Raw genomic sequence first — 24,526 nt, 5'->3', positions numbered from 1 at the left:
AGACCTAGCTCAACACCCAGGGTCTTCAACCCAATGCCTTGATCAATATGGCGCCCAATAACACATTTCCTGGCTCCTGCCAAGTGATTTTAGAAAGTGGGTGGGGCCAGGTGGGGATCCTGCTCAGCAAAGCTTTTGGATGGTCACTGAAAATCTGATTGGTTATGTGAATTAAAGCAATGTTGTTTTGTTGGCAGTTACCACTACAGTGTTGTTTTTATTCTCTCTCACACTACTCTTTCCCTGTGTGTTTTTTACAATTCTTCTTGTCCCCTGCACTTTAGCTTGTTTTGTGTGTGGGTCCACCTCCCATGGCACCCATCTTATGGTTGTCTCCACCTCCCATGATAACTATTTTGTGGTTGTGCCCACCAATTTGTTTCAGAATTCCAAAATTACTCATGGGCTCAAAAAGATTAGGGAGCCCTACTCTAACCTTTATAGAACACTATCTCTCATAAATATACATTTAGTGTTGTCAGCTGCTCACTGGGTCTGCCTGCAATGAAAACAGGTTGAAATAGCAAAAAGAGGGAGATGACTGACAGCTATTCATTATTTATCAGGTAAAAAATATTTATAACATACCGTATCCTGTTTTGGAATTTGAACTAAAACTGAAAGTAGTTGTTCAGTGTCCAGGAATCTTGAAATAACTAAAAAAAAAAGAGGCAAGGAACTCATGCAGCTCAATCCACATTTCATTTAAAACATAGTATTGCAATTTGATCTAATGGATATTTGTTGTAGAAGAAATGCTCTAAATCTAAACTACAACATAACCAACAATGTCACCCCAAGCAGAGTTACACACTTCTAGTCCTATTGACTTCTATAGGACCAAATTGCAAAAAAAGTTATACATCAAAATTCTATTACAAAAATTTGATCACATAAATGAAATGTTCATATTATTGTGTCCAAATGAAATTAATAATATGTGTATGGACTTGAAAATCAGTAAACCAACATTAAAATGTTGACAGTGCTGTTTTCCAGATTGCCTTAATGTTCCATTTTCATTCCCCAATGTTACTGAGGGAGTTTTCTTATGTCTAGACAACTTCATTAAAATCCCTGTGTTGTTCCTAAACTAGTTTTTACCATACTTCCCCCTAGGGCTTTTTTTGAGTAGGAAAGCACAGGAATGCAGTTCCGACTGGCTTGGCACCAGGGGGTGTGGTCTAATATGCAAATGAGTTACTGCTGGGCTTTTACTACAAAATAGTTCTGCCCCCCCCATGTAGAATGAATTTGCAAAAGAGCCTCTTGCTCAGAATCTGAACATTCCCCCCACCCCACCCCCACTTCCTGGATTGCTGCACAGAGCCCTCCCAGAAAAAGTGGGTGTGGGCAGTGAATTTTTATATATTAGCATACCAGCACTGAAATGTTTCAATTCTGGAGGGCGCTCACACTGAAATAAACTGTTAATCCCATTGGGAAGCCAATACCAGCAGTCAGTCACTATCCATTTATTTTCTCTGCACTATCCATTTATTTTCTCTGCAGCCTCATCTCTCTTTTGCATGCAACTGTGACAGCGATTTTCAAGGTATTCAGTGGGACTATTCTGTGTCAAAAGTCTTGGGTCCTTATGAAAGCATGAAAAAATACTATTTAGCCAAAGAACCATCCATATGAGTGGGTGTTTGTGTGCATAAATGCTTCTTTTGGGAGATCAGCCATCGCTTGGAGTGAAGTTGATAGCTCAGCAGAACAAAGAGAGGATGGTGCTTTCATAGGGCCTCTCCCCCAGGGAAAGGCACAGATGCTGGAGGCTGGGGCAGGAGTGTAAGCCCCACTGAGTACATTGGGAATAAGCCCACTTGAGCCCTGACCTGATTTTGTTATATAGAGGTATGTGTTAAAAATGATGTGCTCTGGGTGTAAAATGGAGCTGTGTACCTGATGCAAGTAAGGAAAATCAACCCTCAATGTGAAAGTGAATAGACAGAACCATGACCCATGGGGGGAGGAATGAATAGAACATGCAATTGTGATCACACCAATAACATGCTCATCAGAACTGCCATGGCACCCATGAAAATCCAAAAGGCAGCTACAGTCTGGAAAACACCAAAATTCAGTAACTTTCCCCCTTCCTCTTTAGCACAGAAAAATTACACACATAAAAGGTAAAGGTAATCCCCTGTGCAAGCACCAGTCATTTCTAACTCTGGGGTGACATTGCTTTCATGTTTTCATGGTAGACTTTTTACGTTTTACCATTACCTTTCCCAGTCATTTATTCTTTACCCCCAGCAAGCTGGGTACTCATTTTACCGACCTCGGAAGGATGAAGGGCTAAATCAACCATGAGCTGGCTACCTGAACCCAGCTTTCGCCGGGATCAAACTCAGGTCATGAGCAGAACTTGGACTGCAGTACTGCAGCTTTACCACTCTGCGCCACGGGGCTCTTCAATCACACACATGCCTGCTTACAAATAGAAAGTTAACAGTATGATATTGTATTTTATTTGCTAACTCAGAAAATCACGCATTAATTCTCTTTTTAAAACTCTGAGGAATATGACTAATTTTTTATTACATATTTTAAATCTTTTGCAAAGGATAATTTGATTACCTGATTGAAGGCCAAAAAAGAGTTCCTCATCCTGAAGGAGCTCTTGGACAGAATCCAGTCTGGTGTTAATGGTATCAACATCAATAAGAGGCTCTAGAATATTAGACCTAAGTCTTCGGCTTCCGCCTGGTGTTTTAGTATAATTTAGAACGCCAAAAAGAGTGTGACCATTCCTTTGAAAACACATTTGGGGAAAAAACCCAAAACATCATAAAATGAAGTTGACAGATGTCAAATGAAATGTATACATTATTATTATTACAGCTGCTCAGAGATTCACATATGACAGCTGAAAGCTGCAGTCTCATTCCTTATGCCATTGAAAAATAGAGTGTGGAGCAGCTTCAGTACAACCTTCCCCTGTCAAGCTGAGAAGCATGCCAGTCTATTTCATTGCTGCTGTGTGGGGTTGTGTTGTAACTCTCCTGTACCACATCTGGAAACATACAGCAACTTGGTGCTTCCCAGGATCCTGGCATGCAGGTTCCTTTCAGCTAGAGCAAGATTGGCATTGCAAAAACCTACATAGCAAGTTTCCAGGTAAGTTACTGGAAAGGCTTGACCTTCAGTGTGTGGCCAGCTGCATCACAGAGCACCCAGCACAGCAGTAGCAAGTTGAGCATAGAAACCTATACTGTTTTTTATGAAAAGGAAACAGTATAGCAGAATAAAAAAGCAATAAGAAGTTAGCCAATAATTACTGTACAAGAAGTTAAAAGTTTCAGCATATAGACATACTTTTGTTAAAACTCCAAGCCATGTATTTTGCCTAGCATTGTGTGATATTAAATACATTAAATGATTACTTTGAATAAATTATTTCTTCTTTTTTTTGTGAGAAACAAAACTTATTTATTTGAAGTAAGAAAGTAAGCATATAATGGAAAAGAGGAAGTAATCTACTCAGATTGTGTCAGCATCAGTATTGTTGCAACAACAAATTAACAAATGAGACAAAATATTAAAATAATAATGTGCATGAAATTTAACTTTCCTTCCAACTCACTTGTCAGATTAAAATTATCTTCTGAAGATGCTTTTCTCTTGAGAGGTGAAAGATGGAGACACTGCATGTGTTCCATTACTACTCTAGGTATTCAGGAATTGATATAATGAATAATCTAAAACTAATGACACATACGCTTTCCAAAGTGAACAGAAGGAAAATGAAGGAGAGCCCATGAATAATTAATTAATGCACCCAATAATAATATTTGTCATATTGAGTAAAAATATGCTTTGTCTTCAAACAAAGGGGTCTGTTGTAAAACTGCTGTTAGAAACTGATTATACCTCCCAGTGGGTGTGAGCTCCAGCTTTAAGATTAGATAAGGGAACAGCCTCCTACAGGCGACTTGCTGTATATAGATAAGTAAGGAAACTTCATAATGGAAATTTTACCAGGAGTTCTGTGAAGGCGGGACCTTTGAAATCAGATAAGCCTATGTGCCTGCCTGCTTGTTTTCTGTGTCAATAAAACTGTCTGTATGTAGAATGATTGTAACTCAGTCATTTTGGGGGCCCATGCCCGACTGGGTTCTGCTTATGGTACCATAAAAGTTTCAAACCAGTTAGTCTGTGTGGACCTCGTTATTTCTCTGCTTCATTTTGGTGCGATCGGCCGAGAAATGAATGGGGTTAGGATATTTCCTTCCCCTTGGCTGGTTGTATAGCTGTCTGCCTTCCACCCTTGTGGCAGGAAGACGGTCACATTTTTGATCGAGTCTGGCTCTCTCCGCCCCGGTGGGAGAAAGTGTCCGGTTTGCCAACTAAGATCCCGCACCTGATTGAACCGATATGTCCAGGGAATCGGAAGATCTTCAGGATTGTGAGTATGAATTGTCTGGGAATTCTGATTACTTCTCCTTAGGAGAGAAGAAGGGTCTAATCACCCTTTAAGCTCTGTCTATTAGGCTCCGCTTTGGAGCTGAAGCACAGAAGCTAGGATCTGGAAGGATTTCTGTGGTGTGTGTGAATGAGAGGAGACAAAGCCTCTAAGCGAGAGGGATTTTCTCTTGTGCAGTTCCCAGTAGGGCGACCTCACTGGGTCATGAGAGAGAGGGAGTGAAAACCCCCAGGGCTCCCTGGCTGCCAGACCCCTTACCAGCAGCTCCTGTTTTCTGTTTTCCCTAGAAGTGTCTTGTCTAAGCTTCCAGTGCCATGGGGAACTTTAAAGCCAGAATTCTGGGGAATGTCAGAGAATGGTAGTTCCACATGGGCAGGAAAGGCTCCTTTATCCCTAAACCTCCTTTTCAAGAAACATCTTTTAGATTTGAATGTCTTTTAGAATAGAAAAACTTGGCTTTGTAAGGTAACAAGGACCTCTCTCCCCTTAATAAGATAAAGAAACAGAGCAATGATTTGGACTAAAATTTGATGAGGCCAGTTCTCAGGGGGAGGCCTGGAGATCTCCTGGAATCACAGCACGAAGTTCCAAGCTGCAGACTCAGTTTTCTCTGCAGGGTAACAGAAGTTTGGTGTGAGTGAGAGCTCAGAGCCAGGTACCCTTGGGATCTTATCTTTCTTTAGATTTCCATTCTAGATCTCTAGTAGTTTGTCCTTTCTGGATATAGGGAAGGAATGCTAATCCTCTTCTCCTTAATCTAAAATCTTTAACAGAACCAGAAAAGGGCAAAAGGAAAAACAGGTTGCTTACCTGTAACTGATGATCTTCGAGTGGTCATCTGTGCAGTCACACACATGGGTCTTGCCGCAGGCAATGAATCCATTCCTCGGAGTTCCAATAGCTCGCCTATAGCGCTTTTGGCGCGCTCCCCTCCCGCCCTGGGGAGCAGGCAGCGACAGCGCATGCCTGGAGCGGGGGGGGAGCGCCCATTCCACTCAGTTTCTTCCAGCCGCCGCTGACATAAACACAGTACAGAGTTAGATAACCATCACAGGAAGCCAGCAGCGGGAAAGGCTGGGTGGGCGTGTGTGACTGCACAGATGACCACTCGAAGATCATCAGTTACAGGTAAGCAACCTGTTTATCTTCTTCGTGGTCTCTGTGCAGTCCCACACATGGGTGACTAGCCAGCTGAGTAACCTGGAGGAGGGTGCTGGTAAAAGAAGATAGTTAGTCACATAAGAAAACAGATCATAGTTGAAGACCTAGAAGCAGAAGCCAAAAACACTCACCATACTTCAGTGGAAGATGGATCGGAGGACTGCTTGGCCGAAGGAGGCGTCTCGTCTCGCACGAACGTCCAAAGCATAATTGGAGACGAACGTGGAAGGAGAGGACCACGATGCAGCCGCACAGATGTCCTCTAGAGAGACGCCCTGTAGAAAGGCCGAAGACGTCGAGACCGCTCTAGTAGAGTGGGCCTTAAGGCCTTCGGGAGGAGGCTGTTTAGCCAGTTCGTAACACAACCTGATGGCACTAACTACCCATTTAGAAAGTCTCTGGGTAGAGATTTTGTGTCCTTTGCGTGGTTTGCCGTAGGCCACAAACAGGTTAGGGTCCTTACGGAAAGGTTGTGTGCGATCCAGATAGAAGGCTAACGCCCTTCTGACGTCCAGTGAATGCAGCGATCGCTGTCCCTGGTCGGATGGGTTGGGGAAAAACGTTGGTAGCGAAGTGGAAGTAGATAGATGAAACTTGGAGACAACTTTAGGGAGGAATGTAGGATCTGGTCGTAAGACAACCTTGTCCCTATGAAAGATGGTGTAGGGAGGGTCAAATCGGAAGGCACATAAGTCACTTGCCCGCTTACCAGAGGTAAGGGCTATTAGCAATGCTGTCTTCCAGGAAAGAAGATTGAGCTGTATTGTCGCCATGGGTTCAAAGGGTGCCTTCATGAGACAGGAAAGAACAAGGGATAAACTCCACGTTGGGACGAACGGTTTAACAGGTGGATGCAGGTGCAGCATTCCCTTAAGGAAGGATTTAGATAAGGGGTGAGAGAAGACCGTCCTGCCATCGATAGTGTCATGGAATGCCGAGATGGCGGAGAGGTGTACTTTAAGTGAAGAGTAGCAGAGGCCTGATTTCTGCAGGGATAAGAGATAATCTAGGATCAGGTTTAGAGGTGTTACTTCAGGTGTTAGGTGATAGGGTGCAACGAAGGAACAAAAGCGCTTCCATTTGCGTTGGTACGAAAGTCTGGTGGAAGGCTTCCTTGCGTTGAGAAGGATATTGGTCACTTCTGTGGAGAAGCAGGCGAGTGTATTCTCCAAGCAGTGAGGGCCAGAACCCGAGGGTTGTGATGAAGTACCTGGCCGTTCGCCTGCGATAGGAGGTCTCCCACGACCGGGAGGCGTCGGTAAGTGTGTTGTGACATTTGCAGCAGTCTGGTGAACCATGGTTGCCGTGGCCACCACGGTGCGATAAGGATGCAGTCCGTGCCATCCCGTGCGACCTTTGTCAAAACTCGTGTCAGTAGGGGGGTTGGCGGAAAAATGTAGTGGAGGGGACCCCTCCAGAGATGTAGGAAGGCATCGTTGCCCTTCCTGCAGTAGAAGCGACGACATTTGGCATTGTCCCTGGAGGCAAAGACGTCCACCTTGGGAGTACCGAAGCAGGTGAAGATCCGACGAAGGTATGTCAGATTGATGGACCATTCGTGGTCGTCTATGCGTAGCCTGCTTAGTGAGTCGGCCAGCACATTCTCCACACCTGGGAGGTGGATGGCGGTCATGTGGATGTTGTGTTTGATACACCATTCCCAGAGCAGTATGGCTATGCGGCACAGTCGAAGAGATCTGGTGCCTCCCTGCTTGTTCACATAGAAGACTGTTGCCATATTGTCTGTGGAGATCTGGATATGGCGACCCCCGATAAGAGGGAGGAAAGATTGGAGAGCTCTGTGTACCGCAATTAGTTCTAAGCAGTTTATGTGGAGGGTCCTCTCCTGAGGAGTCCAGAGACCTCTGACAGTCTTGCCTTCTAAGTGGGCTCCCCATCCCCACATGGAGGCGTCTGTTGTCACGGTAGCCGTTGGAGTAGTTGGTAGGAACGGCATGCCCTCGAGGAGGTTCTCGAGGATGGTCCACCAGGTGAGAGAAGGAAGGACTCTCTCGGGGACGGTGAGCAGGGTGCTCTGAGGTTGCACATGAGGACGGTAGGCACGTACGAACCAGAGCTGAAGTGGTCTCATTCGTAGTCTGGCGAAGAGGAGAACTGCTGTAGTAGCGGCCATCAGACCCAGAAGGCGTTGAATAGTTAGGGCCGATTGGATGGGATGTAGCTGGACCAGCCTGGCAAGGCTGATGATTGTCATAGCACGGTCTTCTGGGAGGAAGGCACGGTGTATAGAGGTGCGGAGATGGGCCCCTATGAAGTTGAGATGTTGAGTGGGGGTGAAGTGAGATTTGGTGACATTCACCCTCAGGCCTAGAGACGCCAGGAGGAGAAGGGCTGCGTGGAGATTGGCCTCGAGCTGATCTGGAGTTGGTGCAATGAGGAGCCAATCGTCTATGTAAGGGAAGACTGTGATGTTGCGGAGTCGAAGAGCAGCTGCCACCACCGCCATGCACTTTGTAAACACCCTGGGTGCTGTGGAAAGGCCGAATGGTAGGGAGACGTACTGAAAATGATGTTGGCCCATCGCAAACCGGAGATATCTGCGATGCTGAGGTCGGATAGTCACATGGAAGTAAGCGTCCTGAAGATCTAGGGAAGCCATCCAGGAATTCTTTGGAATGAGGGGCAAGATGGACTGCAGCGAGATCATTCTGAATTTCCTGTACTCGATGAATTTGTTCAGCTTCCGAAGATCTAGAATAGGACGCTTGCCTCCATCCCTCTTGGGGACCAGGAAGTATCTTGAGTAGAACCCCGTTCCCCGATGTTGGGGGGGAACAGGTTCTATGGCCTTTTTCTGGAGCAAGTCCAGAATCTCCTGATGGAGGTGATGGGATGGGGGGGTAGCGACAAAGTAGTGGTGGCGAGGTAGCGAAGCGAACTCTATTGCGTACCCCAGGCGTACGATGGTGAGTACCCAGGAGTCGGTTGTAATTGAACTCCAAGTCTTGTAGAAAGGGGAGAGACGTGTGTGGTAAGGTGACTGTATGGGGAAGTCAAAGAGACTGCTTGGTAGGGGGGGACAATTTTTTAGACTGCTGAGAGCGCTGCCTTTGCTGGAAAGAAGGCTTTTGTTGCGCAGGTCTTCTCTTCCAATATTCGGCCTGCTTAGGAGAACGCTGGCGTCTTTGGAAAGATGGTTTCCAAGGTTGTTTGCGAGTGAAGGGTTGCGTAGGTGGTTGAGATACTCCCAGGCGCTTGGCCCTTTTACGACCATCGTCAACGGAAGACAAGACCTCATCAGTGGAAGCATGAAAGAGGCCCAGGCCGTCGAAGGGAAGATCCTCTATCTTCTGCTTGATGTCGGGTTGAAGATTGGTGGATCTTAGCCAAGCATGACGACGCAAGGCAACTGAGGAAGCGAAGACGCGGGAGGAACAGGAGACCGCATGGCGAATTGAATTAATCTGTTGTTTGGAGACCCTGGAGAGCTCAGAAACCAGGGCTGATGCTGTTCTCTGAGAGGAATCAGGAAGCGAAGGTATCAGTGGTGTGAATTGGTTCGCCAGATTAAAAGTATAAGCGGCGAAATAAGCTAGATAATTGTTAAGCTTCGAGTTGGTGGAAGCAAGTGTGAAGATTTTCCGTGCCAAGGTGTCTAATTTCCTCCCTTCACGATCTGGAGGCGTGGGATGTCTGGAGGGTTTGGTCTTCATGGCAGAATGAACAATAATAGAGTTCGGAGCCGGATGTGAGGCGAGGAACTTAGCGTCGGGGGCATGGACTCGATAGAGGGAGTCCAGCCTCTTTGAAGTGGGGGGTACGGAGGCAGGTTTGTCCCAAGTCTCCTGAAGACCCTCCAAGTGCACCGGTAACATCGGAAGCAAGGACCCGGGCGGAAAGTCCGACTGCACCAAGTCATGTACCATGTCCGACACTTTGGGGGAGTCCGCCTGGAGAGGTATTTTCAGTGCCTCCGCCATCGAAGTAATTAGGTTGAGGTATGCCTTGGATGCATCCGACGGAGAGAGCCGGAGCTGTTGTGCGGGGTCGGAAGGGATAGATGGAGAGTGGTCTTCCGAATCCGAAGAGGCTGGGGACTCCCTACCCGAGGAAGATCCCGCCGTGGAGGGAGAGGGTGGATGAACGATCGGTTCCGAGATGGGAGCTGCAGGCTCCGAGGTCTTGGGAGGAGACCGAAGTCGAGAATCCGGGGCCACGGATACAGTGGCAGAAGCGGTGCGGGGTTTGGCCACGTCTCGGTACCGAGGGTGCTCCCGTTGTTGACGCGAGGAGCCAGCCTCTTGCTCAGATGATAGAAGGCGGTTAAGGAGTCTGGGTGAGTACTCGAAATGGCTTCGAGGGTCACGAAGTCGAGAAGGGCGGTCGAAGTGGAGTTGAGGTGAGTCCTCGCGTCGGGTTGGGCGTGCGTAACGAGGCCGAGGCGAACCGCCATAACGGATCCGTGGAGTAGCGGGATCACGATGGTAGTAAGAGCCTGAGTCCTGATATCTGTGATGGACGTCCCAATCGGAGTGCGAACCGGAATGGTGACGAGACCGACCCTGTCGAGGTGAGGGCGATCTGGAGAGGGGAGAGTATTCAAATCGCCGTCTGGAGTAGTAGTCTTGCTGTTCAAAGTAGACAGAGGAACCGGAGTCGTGGCGGCTGCGCGGAGAGCGTGATCGGATTCGAATCCGATGGGAGGAGACTTGAGTTGCCGATTCACGGTACAGCGGAGAGAGTGCAACGTCGTGGAAGGAGTCAGGACGCAAAGATGGGCGTAGATAGGTCTGTGTCGGGTCGGTGGTGCGGTCGGGTTCGAGGATCTCAGAAGGAACCACGCTATGAACTGAAGGTGATCGAGATCGAATCGGAATCACCTCCACGGCCGTGGAGGTGTGAGGTGTAAGCCGAGGCATGTCGGTGATGACGTCAACCGGGGTCGACAATTCGGACGGCAGAAGTGGTTGAGTCGAAGTCGATGGAGCAGTCGAGGCCATGGTGTTATGGGGCTTTATGGGCGCCGAGTCCGCCGATTCGGAATGGCGAGCCGATTCGGAATGGTGAGGTTTCTTCGGCGCCGAATCCGAGTGTCGAGGCTTCTTAGGCGCCGACTCCGATTCGGAATGACGCAGCTTTTTCGAAGATTTGTGGCCGGTTTCGGCGTGCTTCGAAGGTCGTTTCCCGGACTTGTGCGGCTTTTGAGACTGAGGCGTGGCCGGGGAAGCCGAATCTCCCGCTCGAGGTGGGGGAGGCGGCGAGTCGGAGGTGGGCATAGCCCGCAAGGAGCGTTCTAAGAGGAAAGCCTGTAGTCGTGCAGCGCGGTTTTTGCGTGCCTGCTTGCCGAAGTTCGCACAATGCGGGCAAGCGTCGACTCAATGGCCTTCCCCGAGGCAGAAAAGGCAGTGACTGTGGCCGTCTGTGGTGGGGATTTTAGCCCCACAGTGCCTACACTTTTTAAAGGTAACCTTCCCTTCCATACGCCCCGGACGGTGGGGGGGGAGGGAGGGAGGGAACGGTTGGAAAAGGAAAAGAAAAGCGCAGAAACGGTGTATATTTTTTTTGTTTGTTTGTTTTTTTCAGGACGAAAAAAGGGGAAAGAGAAACGATACCAGATAAAGCGGAGAGTGAAGTCCAAAAAGGAGATGAGCTGAGGAGAAGACGAGCTAAGGAAGAGCGCAGCGAGGAAGGTGTTGTCCGGGCGGCGGAAAGGAAGAAACTGAGTGGAATGGGCGCTCCCCCCCCGCTCCAGGCATGCGCTGTCGCTGCCTGCTCCCCAGGGCGGGAGGGGAGCGCGCCAAAAGCGCTATAGGCGAGCTATTGGAACTCCGAGGAATGGATTCATTGCCTGCGGCAAGACCCATGTGTGGGACTGCACAGAGACCACGAAGAAGATTAATAATTTTTTTTTAGAATGCAGTGCCCTGAGACATTAAGAAGGAAAGAAAATGTTCACCTCAAGTCTCTCCTCTTGAAGCACAAGCAACCAGGTGCCTTTAGAGAAAGAGACTTGTCTTCTTTTATAAATCAGACCCATAACTAAGCCAGGGAAGAGGAAATTTAGTCTTAATTGTAGAAATAAGAAGTGTAAAATCTGAACCCCCCACCAGACAGATATCTCATCACCTTACCCATCTTGTGTTTATATATATGCCCCATGGTATCTAAGGGGGGAGGCACAATTGAGATATTTTTCTGAATTCTCATCTTCTCCTGATTTTGGGTCTAAAGATACAAATTCAAACTTTTGAAATTCTGCAAGAATGTTTCCACAAACAAAATGAGTAGTTCAAGAAGACCACTTGCAGCCAGGAAGATATGCATATGTTGAAAGAAGCAAGCCAGTTTGAAAGCTCCTTGGCTTGCTCAAAACACTACTTTGTTTTGCAAGGGTGTCAGTCTCCAGGTGGAACCTGGAGATCACTCCCAAAAATATAATAATAATAATAAATTTATTCTTATATCCTGCCCTCCCCCGCCGAAGCGGGCTCAGGGTGGCTCACAGGACATGGAATATACCATGATTACAATAAAATACAATCATTACTATAAAAGACAATTAAAACATAGTTAAATTACATTCAAATTAAGTTAAATAAACAATTAAAATATTATAGGTTACAGATTAAAGTGCTACAGTTAGATATATGTATAGGATGGCTAGGTGTCATTACCTGGGCTCCATCTTAAACGCAAGTTGGCAGAGGATGGTTTTGCAAGCCCTGCGAAACTGATTTAGGTCTCTCAGGGCTCGCACCTCCTCTGGTAGTTGATTCCACCATTGGGGAGCCATTGTAGAAAAGGCCTGCTCCCTCGTTGTTTTCAGTCTGGCCTCCTTTGGTCCAGGGATTCGTAGAAGATTTTGGGAACTAGATCTCAGTGCTCTCTGGGGAACATATGGAGAGAGGCGGTCCCTAAGGTAGGCAGGTCCTCAGCCAAAATATAATGTAATGCCCAGAACATTAAGGCCAGTGCCTCTGGGAGAGAAAGTGTCCAAGAAAATGGACTGCATGCCTTGTAATCTTCAAATTTAATCCAAATATTCAGAAATCTCCAGCCTGGAGCTGGCATCCCAAAGTTCCACTTATAGCTAATCCTTCTCTGCTAGAGAAAAGGCCCTGCCTGTAAACTGCCCTGAGGCTAAAAGTTCTCCTAGATTAGAAGCTTTTCTTCTAATGATTTATTTTTTTTGCTTTACCTTTTGAGTCTGAAAATATTTTTCTAATGGCTGTTATCAGTTTCCCCTGTACTTAGATTTTGTAGCTTTAATTTTAAGGGGAACACTTTTAAGATATTCAGCTTGTGATCGCCTTTGTTTTAAAGAAATGGTGCACGTAATAGAAGATCTTTTGTTAAGTTTTTTTTTAATCTGAGATAATGGGTTAAAAGTTTATATTGCAATTCTGGGTTTACATGGAACATCTATTTTGCTGAAGGAATACAGTATCAAACCTTTTGGAAATTTTATTTCTCTTGTGATTTTTGTTAAGTACATCTCATTCCAGGAGCATGTGGTCTTCAAATGTTATATCTAACACAGTTTTCTATCTTACTTTGAACAGCTTCCTAATTTTTCATTCATTTAAATCTGAAAATTCCTTTTGTTGTTGGTACTGAATTTTTATTTTCTGAAAAGAACAGTGTTTTAAAATTCTACCTCACAAATTTTGGTTCCTAAGAGACCTCTTTTCATTTGAAGTTATAACGTGTTATAGAAGAACATCTGTACCCTTCCTTGGGTAAAACTATCCTCTCACTGTGTATCTTCTCTTTTAAGTCTTGAGAAACTAATACTTTGTTTTACCAGTGATCCAGTTATTCTCAGTGTCGTGTTTCCCATAGAAATACCTTTTCTAGATTTGTTGGTAATTCACTAGGCTGAATTCCTGAAAACTCTTGGTCTTAGAAATCAGGACTTGCATTCCTCAAATGTATATCTTCATTTGCTCTCTTAATGTCATTTACAGTTACGTTCCGTCTATGAACTGTGCATATCAATCTTCCTATTTAGCTATTTGGTGAACCTCTTACCTGTGGAAAGAGGCATCTACCTGCTTATCTATCTTATTTTATGCCTCCATCTATAGTATCTTGTTAGAGCTTGACCTTTTCTGAGTGTTTTGTTTACAAAATCCTTTCTATGTTTCACGTTCTTACCATGGTAGGACTCCAATTCTGTTTGACACAATTCTGTGTTTCAATCCAGTCTCCAGTCCTGGCCAGGCTTACTACTGAATAAAACATTTCAATTTGTTTATTACAAATAGATTTAAGAATTGTTGTGTGTGTTTGTCAAGGTGTATTAACCAGAATTTACTTCCCAGGATTGTTTTGTTATATATAGAGGAAACCCAGACCTGCAATTCAAGTTTAGTGCATGCTCATCATTATATAGTAGTTTTAAGAATTGCTGGTATGTCTGCTAAGAATTGTTTGTTTAAGGATTAACTATTATTTGCTTTTAGGATTTTGTTGTTAAAGTTTGTTGAAACCCACTCTCACACCTATGTGAGACCCACGGAACAAATTTTGGATGAGCTGGCACAGAGGAAAATGGGGTTCAGTGGGACTTGATCATCCCACTGATTTCCAATGGTTTAAATTCTCTGATCCAGTTCTCTAATCATTTTGGGTCTGATCCCTCGCATACATGTATGTTAAAGCTGGCATTGTTCTATTGAGGCCTGTTTTGTTTTGTTTGTTTGTTTTTGAAGTTTTTCTTATTTTTGACAATTTCATATATTCCAAAGCTATAGCAAAAGTTTTTCTTCCCTTTTTGTGACCATTTTCATAATCCAGGAGTAACCCCAACTCTGATAATCTCTTTTTGGAGCTCCAATCTTGTGCATAATTTCATGTTTTCTTTTTTTAAGATTCATATCTGTTGTAACAAAGTAAAAAGCCTCTCATGAACCTCTAGGTGCACGCTTTCTATATGGGTGTGCACTAGCCTGAATCATGAGAAGTGATGCATAGGTTTATAATTGTGGATTTGTGTTCTGCATAATGTATAGTGTATGAAATCTGCCCTTTAACATTGGAAGGGTAGAGACCTTGTCAAACTGAAACTCCACGTGAGGAGGAAGTCTCCAGTCCAAAGCAAGTGTGGTAATTTAGCTCATGTGTGCAACCCTATCTCAATAGGGTTGAACTCAAGTTATGGCAATCTATGGACAGCCAAGGAAAGCTTTAAAGGGGAAAAGCACCTACTATTGTTGTTTTGTTTGTTTGTTTCTCCAAGTATGTTTTCCAGGCTCTTCCATATCTACCCAGAGGTGCTGAAATTTGCCTGGCCATGCCTCATTGATGTTGGAAGGGTCCCCCAGAACTCCATCCAAACTGAGTTGTGAAGAAAACTCATTTCCAGGGAAATTCCTCTGCCTAGCAAAAGGCTAGTTGCCCCAGCTGATCACAACAGCAGCCCCACTGCCACTTCCAAGTTGTGTTTCCAGAAAAGGAATTCCTTTTGGCTGCAATAAAAACAGATTTCCCTGTGAAAAGATTGTCATGCATAGAGCACGCAAACCCTCCATGAACTCAAGAAAGAAGACCTTTTGTTAGACTAAGGGAGGAGGGGAACAAGGAATTAGTCAGGAAATGGTTTTTCTATTGTAAATAGAATGTGGACTGCCCGCAACTGGCAATGTTTCCAAGTAAGTCTGAATGTGTGTAAGATACCAGGCTACAACAAGATGTTTGCCATAAAGGCACATGAGTTGATCCAGTTTATAGCATGTCACTTGCATATGTCCCTTATTATTGCTTATGCATTTTAGAAATTGAGATGAGTTCTTGTATTCTTGCATCATAGCTAGTCATGTTTTATTGATAAAGAAATAAGTTCCCTAGGATCCTTCCAAGATTTATGTTCACAAATTTAGACTGGACATATGTAATTATTCAATGCATATACCATGAATGGATTTCCCTGTTCAAGTGATTGATTATCTCAAAAATGAAATGTATCTCTAACCTCCTCTTTCCTTTACCTCCTCCTCAAGATCGTCCCAAATTTCCGTGATAGTATTCAGTACCAAGACACACAGTTCCCTTTTTTCCAGATTGGATTTTTTTTTATTTTTAATGCATGTATAGCCTATTTTTGGGTAGTTGACTTTCCTCCCGTTTGTCCCAACTGTGTCTCAACCCTGGTTGTTTGAAGTCTGATCGGCAGTGTGTCATGAAATGTGGCACACACCCTCCAAGGATAGGGCGGTGCCAAAGGGGGGGGGGATTGATACCAGAGTGCTGCCGAATAAAGAGGGTAGCCTTAAAAGACATTGGGGGGGGGCTGTGTGCCCAGAAAGGCCCCATGATGGAGACCAGGAAAACTCCATATTGAAAGACTGGGCTGCATAGCCAAGGTATGCCTCTGAGTGGCCTCCCCCCGCTCACATCTTCTCTGGATGGAAAATACTGGAATGTGCCAGTGTGAATGGATAATCCCATCACTGTCTCTCCTCCTCCCATGACCCATCTTTACCCGATCTCAGTCAATATACTATTTTGTTACCCCATTGTAGCGTCATTTCAGTCTTTCCTGGGAATGTCGAAACCAAATTGTCACCTAGCTGAGTGGTCATACAAAATTAATTGATTTAATGATGATGATGGTCAGTCTCCTTCAGACTAAATAACTTTTCAGAAGACTGAAAGGGGGGAATGAAGGAGAGCACCTGAATAATTAATTAATACCACCGATAATAATATTTGTCACATTGAGTAAAAATATGCTTTGTCTTCAAACAAAGGGGTCTGTTGTAAAACTGAGGTTAGAAACTGACTATACCGCCCAGCTGGTGTGAGCTCCAGCTGTAAGATTAGATAAGGGAACAGTCTCCTACAGGCGACTTGCTGTATATAGATAAGTAAGGAAACTTCATCATAGAAATTTTACCAGGGGGAGTTGTTTGAAGGTGGGACCTTTGAAATCAGATAAGCCTATGTGCCTGCCTGCTTGTTTTCTGTGTGAATAAAACTGTCTGTATGTAGAATGATTGTAATTCAGTCATTCTGGGGGCCCATGCCCGACTGGGTTCTGCTTAAAAGTAAACCTCACTTCAAACCAGTAAGTCTGTGTGGACCTCGTTATTTCTCTGCTTCAAAAACAAAGCTGGGATAGAAACGTATTGCAAATATAGTTAGATACTAAATACTTTAGTAACCAGAAAAGAAGGGGCCCAAGAGCTGAGAGTGGAATGATGCAAGACAGAAGCAGGTACTGGTCACCACCAAAAAGGTTATGCTATGGGTCATTAGACCTTCATGTGGGATGGGAACTATACCAAGGAACAGAATTTAGATTGTTTGAAAAAGCTGGCTGAATCCAACCTATTTTGTACATGACTGTGTCAATTTAGTCTATGCATAGAATATACATATACACATTCATATCTAGCACTATATGTCAATATATTTTTTAAATTCTCTCTCTTTCTGTACAATTTGAACAAAATATCTTACCTAGGATCTCTGTTGTTAGTTATTAACTCAAGATTTAAGGCTGATGTTGAATCAATCATTGCTGTTTGCTCACTTCCATGAAAACGAATCTTAAGTGATTTAGGAGCATAAACTGAATTTTGAATAAACTCAACATACTTCAGCACAGCTGCAGCAGCAGCCAAGCAATAATACCTGTGAGATAAGACAAAATATGTTAAAATAAATCTATTGTATTGTAGCTTTGGAGTCCTTTGTCTCCATCCAGCTTTGTAGGTAGCAGCACTAAAAAGTTACTTGGCTGGGTTGGAATAGGCTTTTAAAAGATTGTCCAAAACTGGATATTGACATTGGAAGGTCAACACTTATGTCAAACTTAGAAAGGCAGCAAGTCCCACTTGTGTTGAGGAAACACTAGCTGGAAAAAATAACAGGCTCAATGTAAATACATTTTAAAATTAAAGACAGGCAAAGTTTGAGAACTGCTCCCTTGTGCATAAACTGGAATTTAAAAAGACATTAAATTCTGTCAGTTGTTCTATTTAACAATAAACAAGTCAAACAGAATATAATATAGAGCAAAGGCACTATCTAAAGAAATTCTTACTAAATCTTGCAAAACCTGTGTCTATATGGAAGTTTTCTACTGCCTTGCTTACAAGTTGGTTTCCAATACAATAGGTTGCTGATGCAGTGCTGTCACGGATTTTCATTAACAATATACAGAGTTTTAATGACAGAAATTCACAGAAATATATAATAACCTTGAAATCCAAAGTTGGTGGTGGCAGCTTCAACAGAAGCATTCATTCACATTTAAAGGTGCAGATACATTTACCAAAGCCCATGAAATCAGGTTCTTGAAAATTTCTAAAATAGTTCTGAAAGTCCAAGCCAACATTCCCACTGTAGCATTCAAACTGTAATAACCATGAGCTGCATCAGTCATGACATAGGAGCAATTTCCAGTAATTGGTGCATTTTGTAGACATTTTGTCAGTATCATTGGCCACTTCGTTTGGAACCCACGATCCTGTTTTTTTACATCTAAGGCACATTGCTCGATGTCTCTGTTGATGGACTATTATAGTTTGAATGCTAGAGTGGAATATCAGCTTGGACTTTTAGAACTATTGTAAGAATTTTCAAGAACCTAATTGCATGGATTTGGTAAATGTATCTGAACCTTTAAATGTAAATGAATGTTCCTGTGCATCTCCTGGGTGTTAAAGCTGCCACCGCCAGCATTGGGTTTCAGGGTTTTATCATTGTTTGCATATTTCTGTGAATTTCTGTCATTAAAACTCTGTATATTGTTAATGAAAATCTGTGATGGCACTGCATCAGAAAGTTATTGTTTTGAAAACTATTATACACTAAGAGTTCCTGTTTTGCTTACAAACTGGAGCATTTTCTTTGGAGCTTCCATGCCATTCCTACTATAATTGTCCTGTTTCCAGAATTTTGCCATCCTCAGTGTGCTCTTTCACAAGCTTATTTTACTCTGATCTTTTTGGAAATAATGTCCTATCATGCTGGCACACCATATGGAAGGAACAGCTTGCATTTTCTTATCTTGCAAAATTTCTGGCTTGTAGTGTCATTTTTCTACAGCAGCAATGGAATCTCCATACACTTTCCTCAGTCTGCCCCTTGTGGCCACCACTTTCCTTGCATTTTCCCCATGTTGTACCACTGGAGAACTTTTAAAAAAATTAGACTGCAGAAAATTCCATGTGAAAACTCCATTGCCAATGCACATGCCTCTGTATTCATGGCAGCAAAGAAAGCAACATGAAGAATCCTTGCTACACAGATGCAGTCAAAGGGGATTAAATTGTTTTTCGCTTAGAAAGAATTGAAGAGAGGCCATAATAGAAATGTTTAAAACCATGAATGCTGTAAAGCAAATGAAGACTTTTTTGTGTGTGTGTGTCCTTGATTTACATTACCATACATGGAGATGTTGGATACTTGGCCAATGATGGAATAATTTGAGAGAGACACTATCCTCTTTGTGGGTTGGCTCAGAATCATATACATGCTTCACTTTCACATGATGCCCACCCTCATATTAAAATACTACAACCCTTAAGTTTTTACAATTTATTTTAAGTGTGTGCTTCTTGGGTTTAGGCCACCAAAGAAAACTTTAATAGCCAAAACTTGTCTGCCCTAGTGAGATATTCTGTTATGTAATTCATTTTTAGTTGATGTACAATTTTTATTGGTTGGATTTTAGTATTTCTATGTTTTTGTCAATTGCTACTCTGTGTAATAAATACTTTATTTTTAAGTTTGTTATACCCAGCCTTCTGAGTATCCACACATTTTCTGTGGTTGGTTTTCTTCCTTCTTTATTTCTTCTTTCTGATTTTAACTATCCACACATTGTTTGGATCAATATGTGTTCAAGTCAGGAGAAAGAGATTGAGTTTCTAGATACTCTCAATTACTGTGCCATGGAGCAGATGGTAAAAGAACCTACCAGGGAAAGCAATTCTGGACTTGGTCCTAAGTAATGCCCAAGAACTGGTGAGAAATGTAAATATGATAACACCAGTTGGGAACAGTAACCATAATGTTATGTTTAATATTTATGTAAACAGGGAGTTGCCTCAAAACACCAACACAACCACTTGTAACTTTAGAAGGGGTCACTTCTCCCAAATGAGGGGACTTATGAAGTAGAAACTGGAAGGAAAAATAAGAAGGGACAAATCCCTTCAGAAATCTTGGACACTATTTAAAACTATAATCCTAAAAGCTCAAATCAAATATATACTGCAGCTTAGGAAAGTTACAAATAGGTATGAAAAAGGGTCTGCATGGTTAATGAACAAAGTAATGGAAAAGGTAAGAAGGATTCCTTTAAGAGGTGGAAGGCTAGACCAAGTGAGGTAAATAAAATGAAGCATTTGCAAATAAAATGCAAGCTGGTGATCAGACAGGCAAAAGGGGATATGAGGAACATATTGGAAAATACAAACAAACCATGAAGACCAACAATAAAAACTTCTTCAAATACATTAGAGATTTCAGGTTTTCACGGCTGGTAACATCATTAGGGTTTGTAGAATCTTTCGGGCTCAAGTGCTGTGTTCTACTGGAGAAAGTTTTCCTTCCAGACGTTTCGTTCTCAGCTGCGGAGAACATCCTCAGTGGTGTTGCAGCCGGAGCAGGCGCTCTGACCTTCTTGGCTGCTGTGTATTGAGTGGGGCCAGGGCTGCTGGAGAGCTGCTATTTCTAGGCTGGAGGGCGTGTGGTGAAAGGGCAATTGGTTTGTGGATGTGCCCATTGTTTGGTGGGGCTTCCTGGAAGGGTAGTGATAAGGAAACTGGCTGTTGAATGTGCCCATTGTTCTGTGTTAATTGCTGGGAGGGTTGGAAGGGGTGTGAAGATAAGGAAGATGGTTGTTGACTGTGCTGATTGTTCTGCGGAATGTACTGGTTGTTCTGTGACTTTCTGCAATTTACAGTCTGTAGGGTGTTTTGCATTAGAAGCAGAAAGCCAGACAGGGAGGTAATGGGGCTCTTGGATGATAAGGGATAAAAGGATTACTAAAGGATGACAAGGAAATGGCAGAGAAGCTGAATGCATTTTTTGCCTCTGTCTTCATAGAATCATAGAGTGGGAAGGTACTTCCAGGGTCATCTAGTCCAACCCCTGCATAATGTAGGAAGTTCACAAATACCCCCCACACACCCAGTGACACCTGCTCCATGCCCAGAAGATGGCAAAAAAAAAAAAATCCTCCAGGATCCCTGGCAAAACTGGCCTGGAGAAAAATTGATGCCTGACCCCAAAGTGGTAAGAAAGGGCCATAAAAACTAAGCACTGATTCAACCCATCCTGCCCTCCTTCTCGTGATCATTGTTGTCAGATGGCCATCTAGCCTCTGTTTAAAAACCTCTAAAGAAGGAGAGCACACCACTTCCCAAGGAAGCCTGTTCCACTGAGGAACTGTTCTGTCAGAAAGTTCTTCCTAACATTTAGCTGGAATGTTGGTTCTGGTCCAATCTTCTAGGACAACAGAAAACAACTCCACATCATCCTCTATATCAGAGGTCCCCAACCCCCAGGCCATGGACCAGTACCAGTCCGTGGCCTGTTAGCAACCAGGCCGTGAGCTGTATAATTATTTCATTACATATTACAATGCAGTAGTAGTAGTAGTAATAATAATAATATGACATTGGATTTATATCCTGCCCTCCACTCTGAATCTCAGAGCAGTTCACAATCTACTTTATCTTCTTCCCCCACAACAGACACCCTGTGAGGTAGGTGGGGCTGAAAGAGAAAATGATGAAAAACTCCCCGCGCTAGGTGGAGCACAATCGAAAACCAGTTTTGCCGAGGCCACCACGGCGTGATTAGTATGCACCTCCGTTCCTCCCTCTTTATCTTGTTGACTACTCTCGTCAGCAGCGGAAGAGGCAGGAACAGGTAAAGAAAGAGACCCTTCCACTGGAACATTAGACCGTCCCCCAAGGAAGCCGGATCCATCCATCCCCTTGTGCAAAACAAGGGACACTTCCGATTCAGGGCTGTGGCGAAGACATCGATCTGAGGATACCCCCAGAGCTGGAACACTAGTTGAAGGAAACGCCACTGTATCTTCCATTCATGCGGAGATGCGGTTCCTCTGCTCAAGGAATCTGCCTGGAGATTGAGTACCCCTGGAAGATGAGAGGCCTTCACATAGATGCCCTGATCCAAATATTCCAACCACAGCTCCATCGCTAGAGCACAGAGTTTTCGGGAGACTGTCCCACCCTGTCTGTTGACGTAACAAAGGGCTGTAATGTTGTCCGTCAGCACAGCCACAGTCTTTCCCGCTACTAAGGGATGGAAGGAGTGAAGGGAGAAATGAATTGCCAACAGTTCCAGATAGTTTATATGGCAAAGGGTCAGCTGTGGTGGCCATGGACCTCCCCCACAGAGTATCCATGTGAGTGCCCCATCCCCATAGGGACGCATCTGAGGTGATCGTAACCGTCGTTACAGGCAAATGGAAGGGAGCTCCTTGACAGATGTCTCTGAAGGTCCACCATTTAATGGACTGGAGGATTGAGGGTGGAATCCTGAACTTCTTTTGAGGTGAGTCCCTTAGGGAGTGAAATTTTCTGAGAAACCAAAGTTGAAACCCTCGCATGCGAAGCTTCGCAAACAACAACACACTTGTAGTCGCCGCCAACAGTCCCAGCAGCCGCTGCAACTGTTGTGCCGTGCCCCATTTCCTGACTTGAAAAAGGTGAATGAGGGTGATAATGTCCATTGCCCACTGTTGAGGCAGGAAAGCATGATGAAGGGCTGTATCCAAAAGAGCCCCGATTAATTGAACTTTCCTTGATGGAAGCAAATGAGACTTTTTCATGTTTACCTGCAGACCTAGGGTATGGAGAAGATGGAGAGTTGTCGCAATATGGCCGGACAGACGCTCTTTCGAGTCTGCCACAAGGAGCCAGTTATCTATATACGGGAAAACGACTATGCCTTGAAGCCGGAGGTGTGCTGCTACAACGCTCATCATCTTGATAAACACCCGCGGTGCAGTACACAGGCCAAATGGAAGGGCTTTGAACTGAAAATGATTGGAGCGTATCGTGAACCTGAGCAAGTGCCTGTAAGATGGATGGATGGTGACACGGAAGAAGGCATCCTTCAGGTCCAAAGTCTCCTTGGCTGATAAGGTGAAGGATTGTTTGTAGAGTGGACATCCGAAATTTCTGGTACATGATAAACTTGTTCAGATTTCGAAGGTCCATAATTGGTCTCAGTCCACCATCCCATTTGGGGACCAGAAAATAATGAGAATAGAACCCCCCCGTTCCTGGCCGCTGGAGGAACCGGTTCTATGGCTTGTTTCTGCAAGAGATTGTTCACTTCCTCTACCAGAGAGGGGGAAGGAGGTGTGATGACAAAAAACGACTGAGTTGGAATCTGAACAAAGTCTATCTTGTAACCCTATGTTATAATGGAGAGAACCCATTTGTCTGTGGAGATGGACTCCCATGCTGGTAGGTAGTGGTGGAGGCAGATGGGAGAAGAAGGGCTGGTGGCATGTACGGCAGAAAAGTCAAAGGCCCAGCTTCGGGGGGCGGGATCCCTTGGATTTATTGGCAGCCGTAGAAGCTGAAGCAAACTTGGACTTATCATTTCCCCAATAAGGGGATCTGCTCTCAGTCTGCGATGAGCGAGATCTCCAAGATCGGTCAGGGGAAAATTTCTGATAAGGCCTCTTGGGCCAGGGCTTATGCCACTGCTTACATTTTCCAGCCCAAAAAGAAGTAGGAATGCCAAGGTTCCGCGAGATCTTAATACTCTTGTCCATTTCCTGTAGAACACTATCAGTAGTTGAACTAAAAAGACCTTCATCTTCAAATGGAAGGTCTTCCACATAAAACCTGGTGTCAGGCTGAAGGGCTGTCGAGCGCAACCAGGAGTGCAGACGTAAGGAAATGGCAGATGTCTTAGCAGAGACGTCAAAGACCACTTATCTTCACTCATAGAGGACAGTAGAGGTGTGAGTTGTTCTCAAATCGAGTACTGGTAGCGTGCCATACAGGCAGCATAATTAGAAATTTTTACTTCCAAGGCTCCCGCCGAGTAAAAACGTCTACCAGCATTATCTATCTTTTTACCCTCTTTGTCAGGAGGGGAAGAGTGAGTCTTGCGAGCTTTTGAAGACGAAGAGACCACCACCGAATTGGGCTTGGGGTGATTGAAGAGAAACTCAGCACCAGCCTCTTGGACACGATACATGTGGTCTAGACGTCGCGAAGAGATCGGTGTGGATGCCGGCTTAGCCAATGGCTCCTTTACAGCTTGCAAAATGACTTTGGTCACTGGAAGAGCCACAGCTGTTGATGTGTCCCGCTGCATGATATCAAACACAGTATCATTGATGACCGGCTGCGGCTGGACCAATGACAGCAAAAGAGATTGAGCCATACGCCTCACCAGGTTTCCATACGACTTGAGATCCTCCGAGGGGGATATCAGGAGATCCTCCGTGATGTGAGAGTCCAGAGAAGGTTCAGTCTGCGCCTTGTCTGGATCATCAGTGCCGACCTCAGAATCTGACGTCGATGAATCCTCTCTCATCTCAGAGAGTTCTGATAGCAGTGGGGTCAAAGCGCGTTCGGGTAAGTGAATTGATGCCGACGGGTGGACCTGTGTGTCCCTAGACCTCTCCTTACACCTCTCAGGAGGAATCGCTGTCAATGCCGAGGGTGTGTGACGGATGGGAGAATGATGTGAGACCCTCGAGAAATGAGAAGCTTCGGAGCATTGATTCCATTCCAGCAGATCGCGAGGTGGGTACCACAGATATGGTGACGGGTATGAATAAGGTGCAAATGAGCAAGGCCACTGACGCTGGTCCCACACCGGTGGTGGCGGGAACCAGCGAAGCGAAGCACTCAACTCAGTCTCTCTACTCCGAAGATGCCCCGTGCTGGGACAAAGTGATGCTAGGGGTTCGATCAGCGCCGAAGCCTCAATCTCCGACACCGAACCGTT

General features: G+C 44.6%; 1 protein-coding gene across 2 annotated transcripts in view; it reads right to left on the bottom strand.

Moving 5' to 3' along the window:
* Positions 1-24,526, bottom strand: part of MSH4 (mutS homolog 4) — a 131,940-nt gene that overhangs the window by 35,903 nt on the left and 71,511 nt on the right. For both annotated transcript variants that reach the window (XM_060233337.1, XM_060233338.1), the window contains exons 6-8: positions 17,021-17,194; positions 2,590-2,762; positions 589-656 (exon numbers count right to left, since the gene is read on the bottom strand). In XM_060233337.1, coding sequence (XP_060089320.1) covers positions 589-656; positions 2,590-2,762; positions 17,021-17,194 — 415 coding nt within the window. The remainder of the gene's footprint in view (positions 1-588; positions 657-2,589; positions 2,763-17,020; positions 17,195-24,526) is intronic.

This window comes from Heteronotia binoei, chromosome 2 (assembly GCF_032191835.1).
Source record: "Heteronotia binoei isolate CCM8104 ecotype False Entrance Well chromosome 2, APGP_CSIRO_Hbin_v1, whole genome shotgun sequence".
In the NCBI taxonomy this organism is placed as follows: Eukaryota; Metazoa; Chordata; class Lepidosauria; order Squamata; family Gekkonidae; genus Heteronotia; species Heteronotia binoei.
This window is presented reverse-complemented; position numbering and strand designations above follow the sequence as displayed.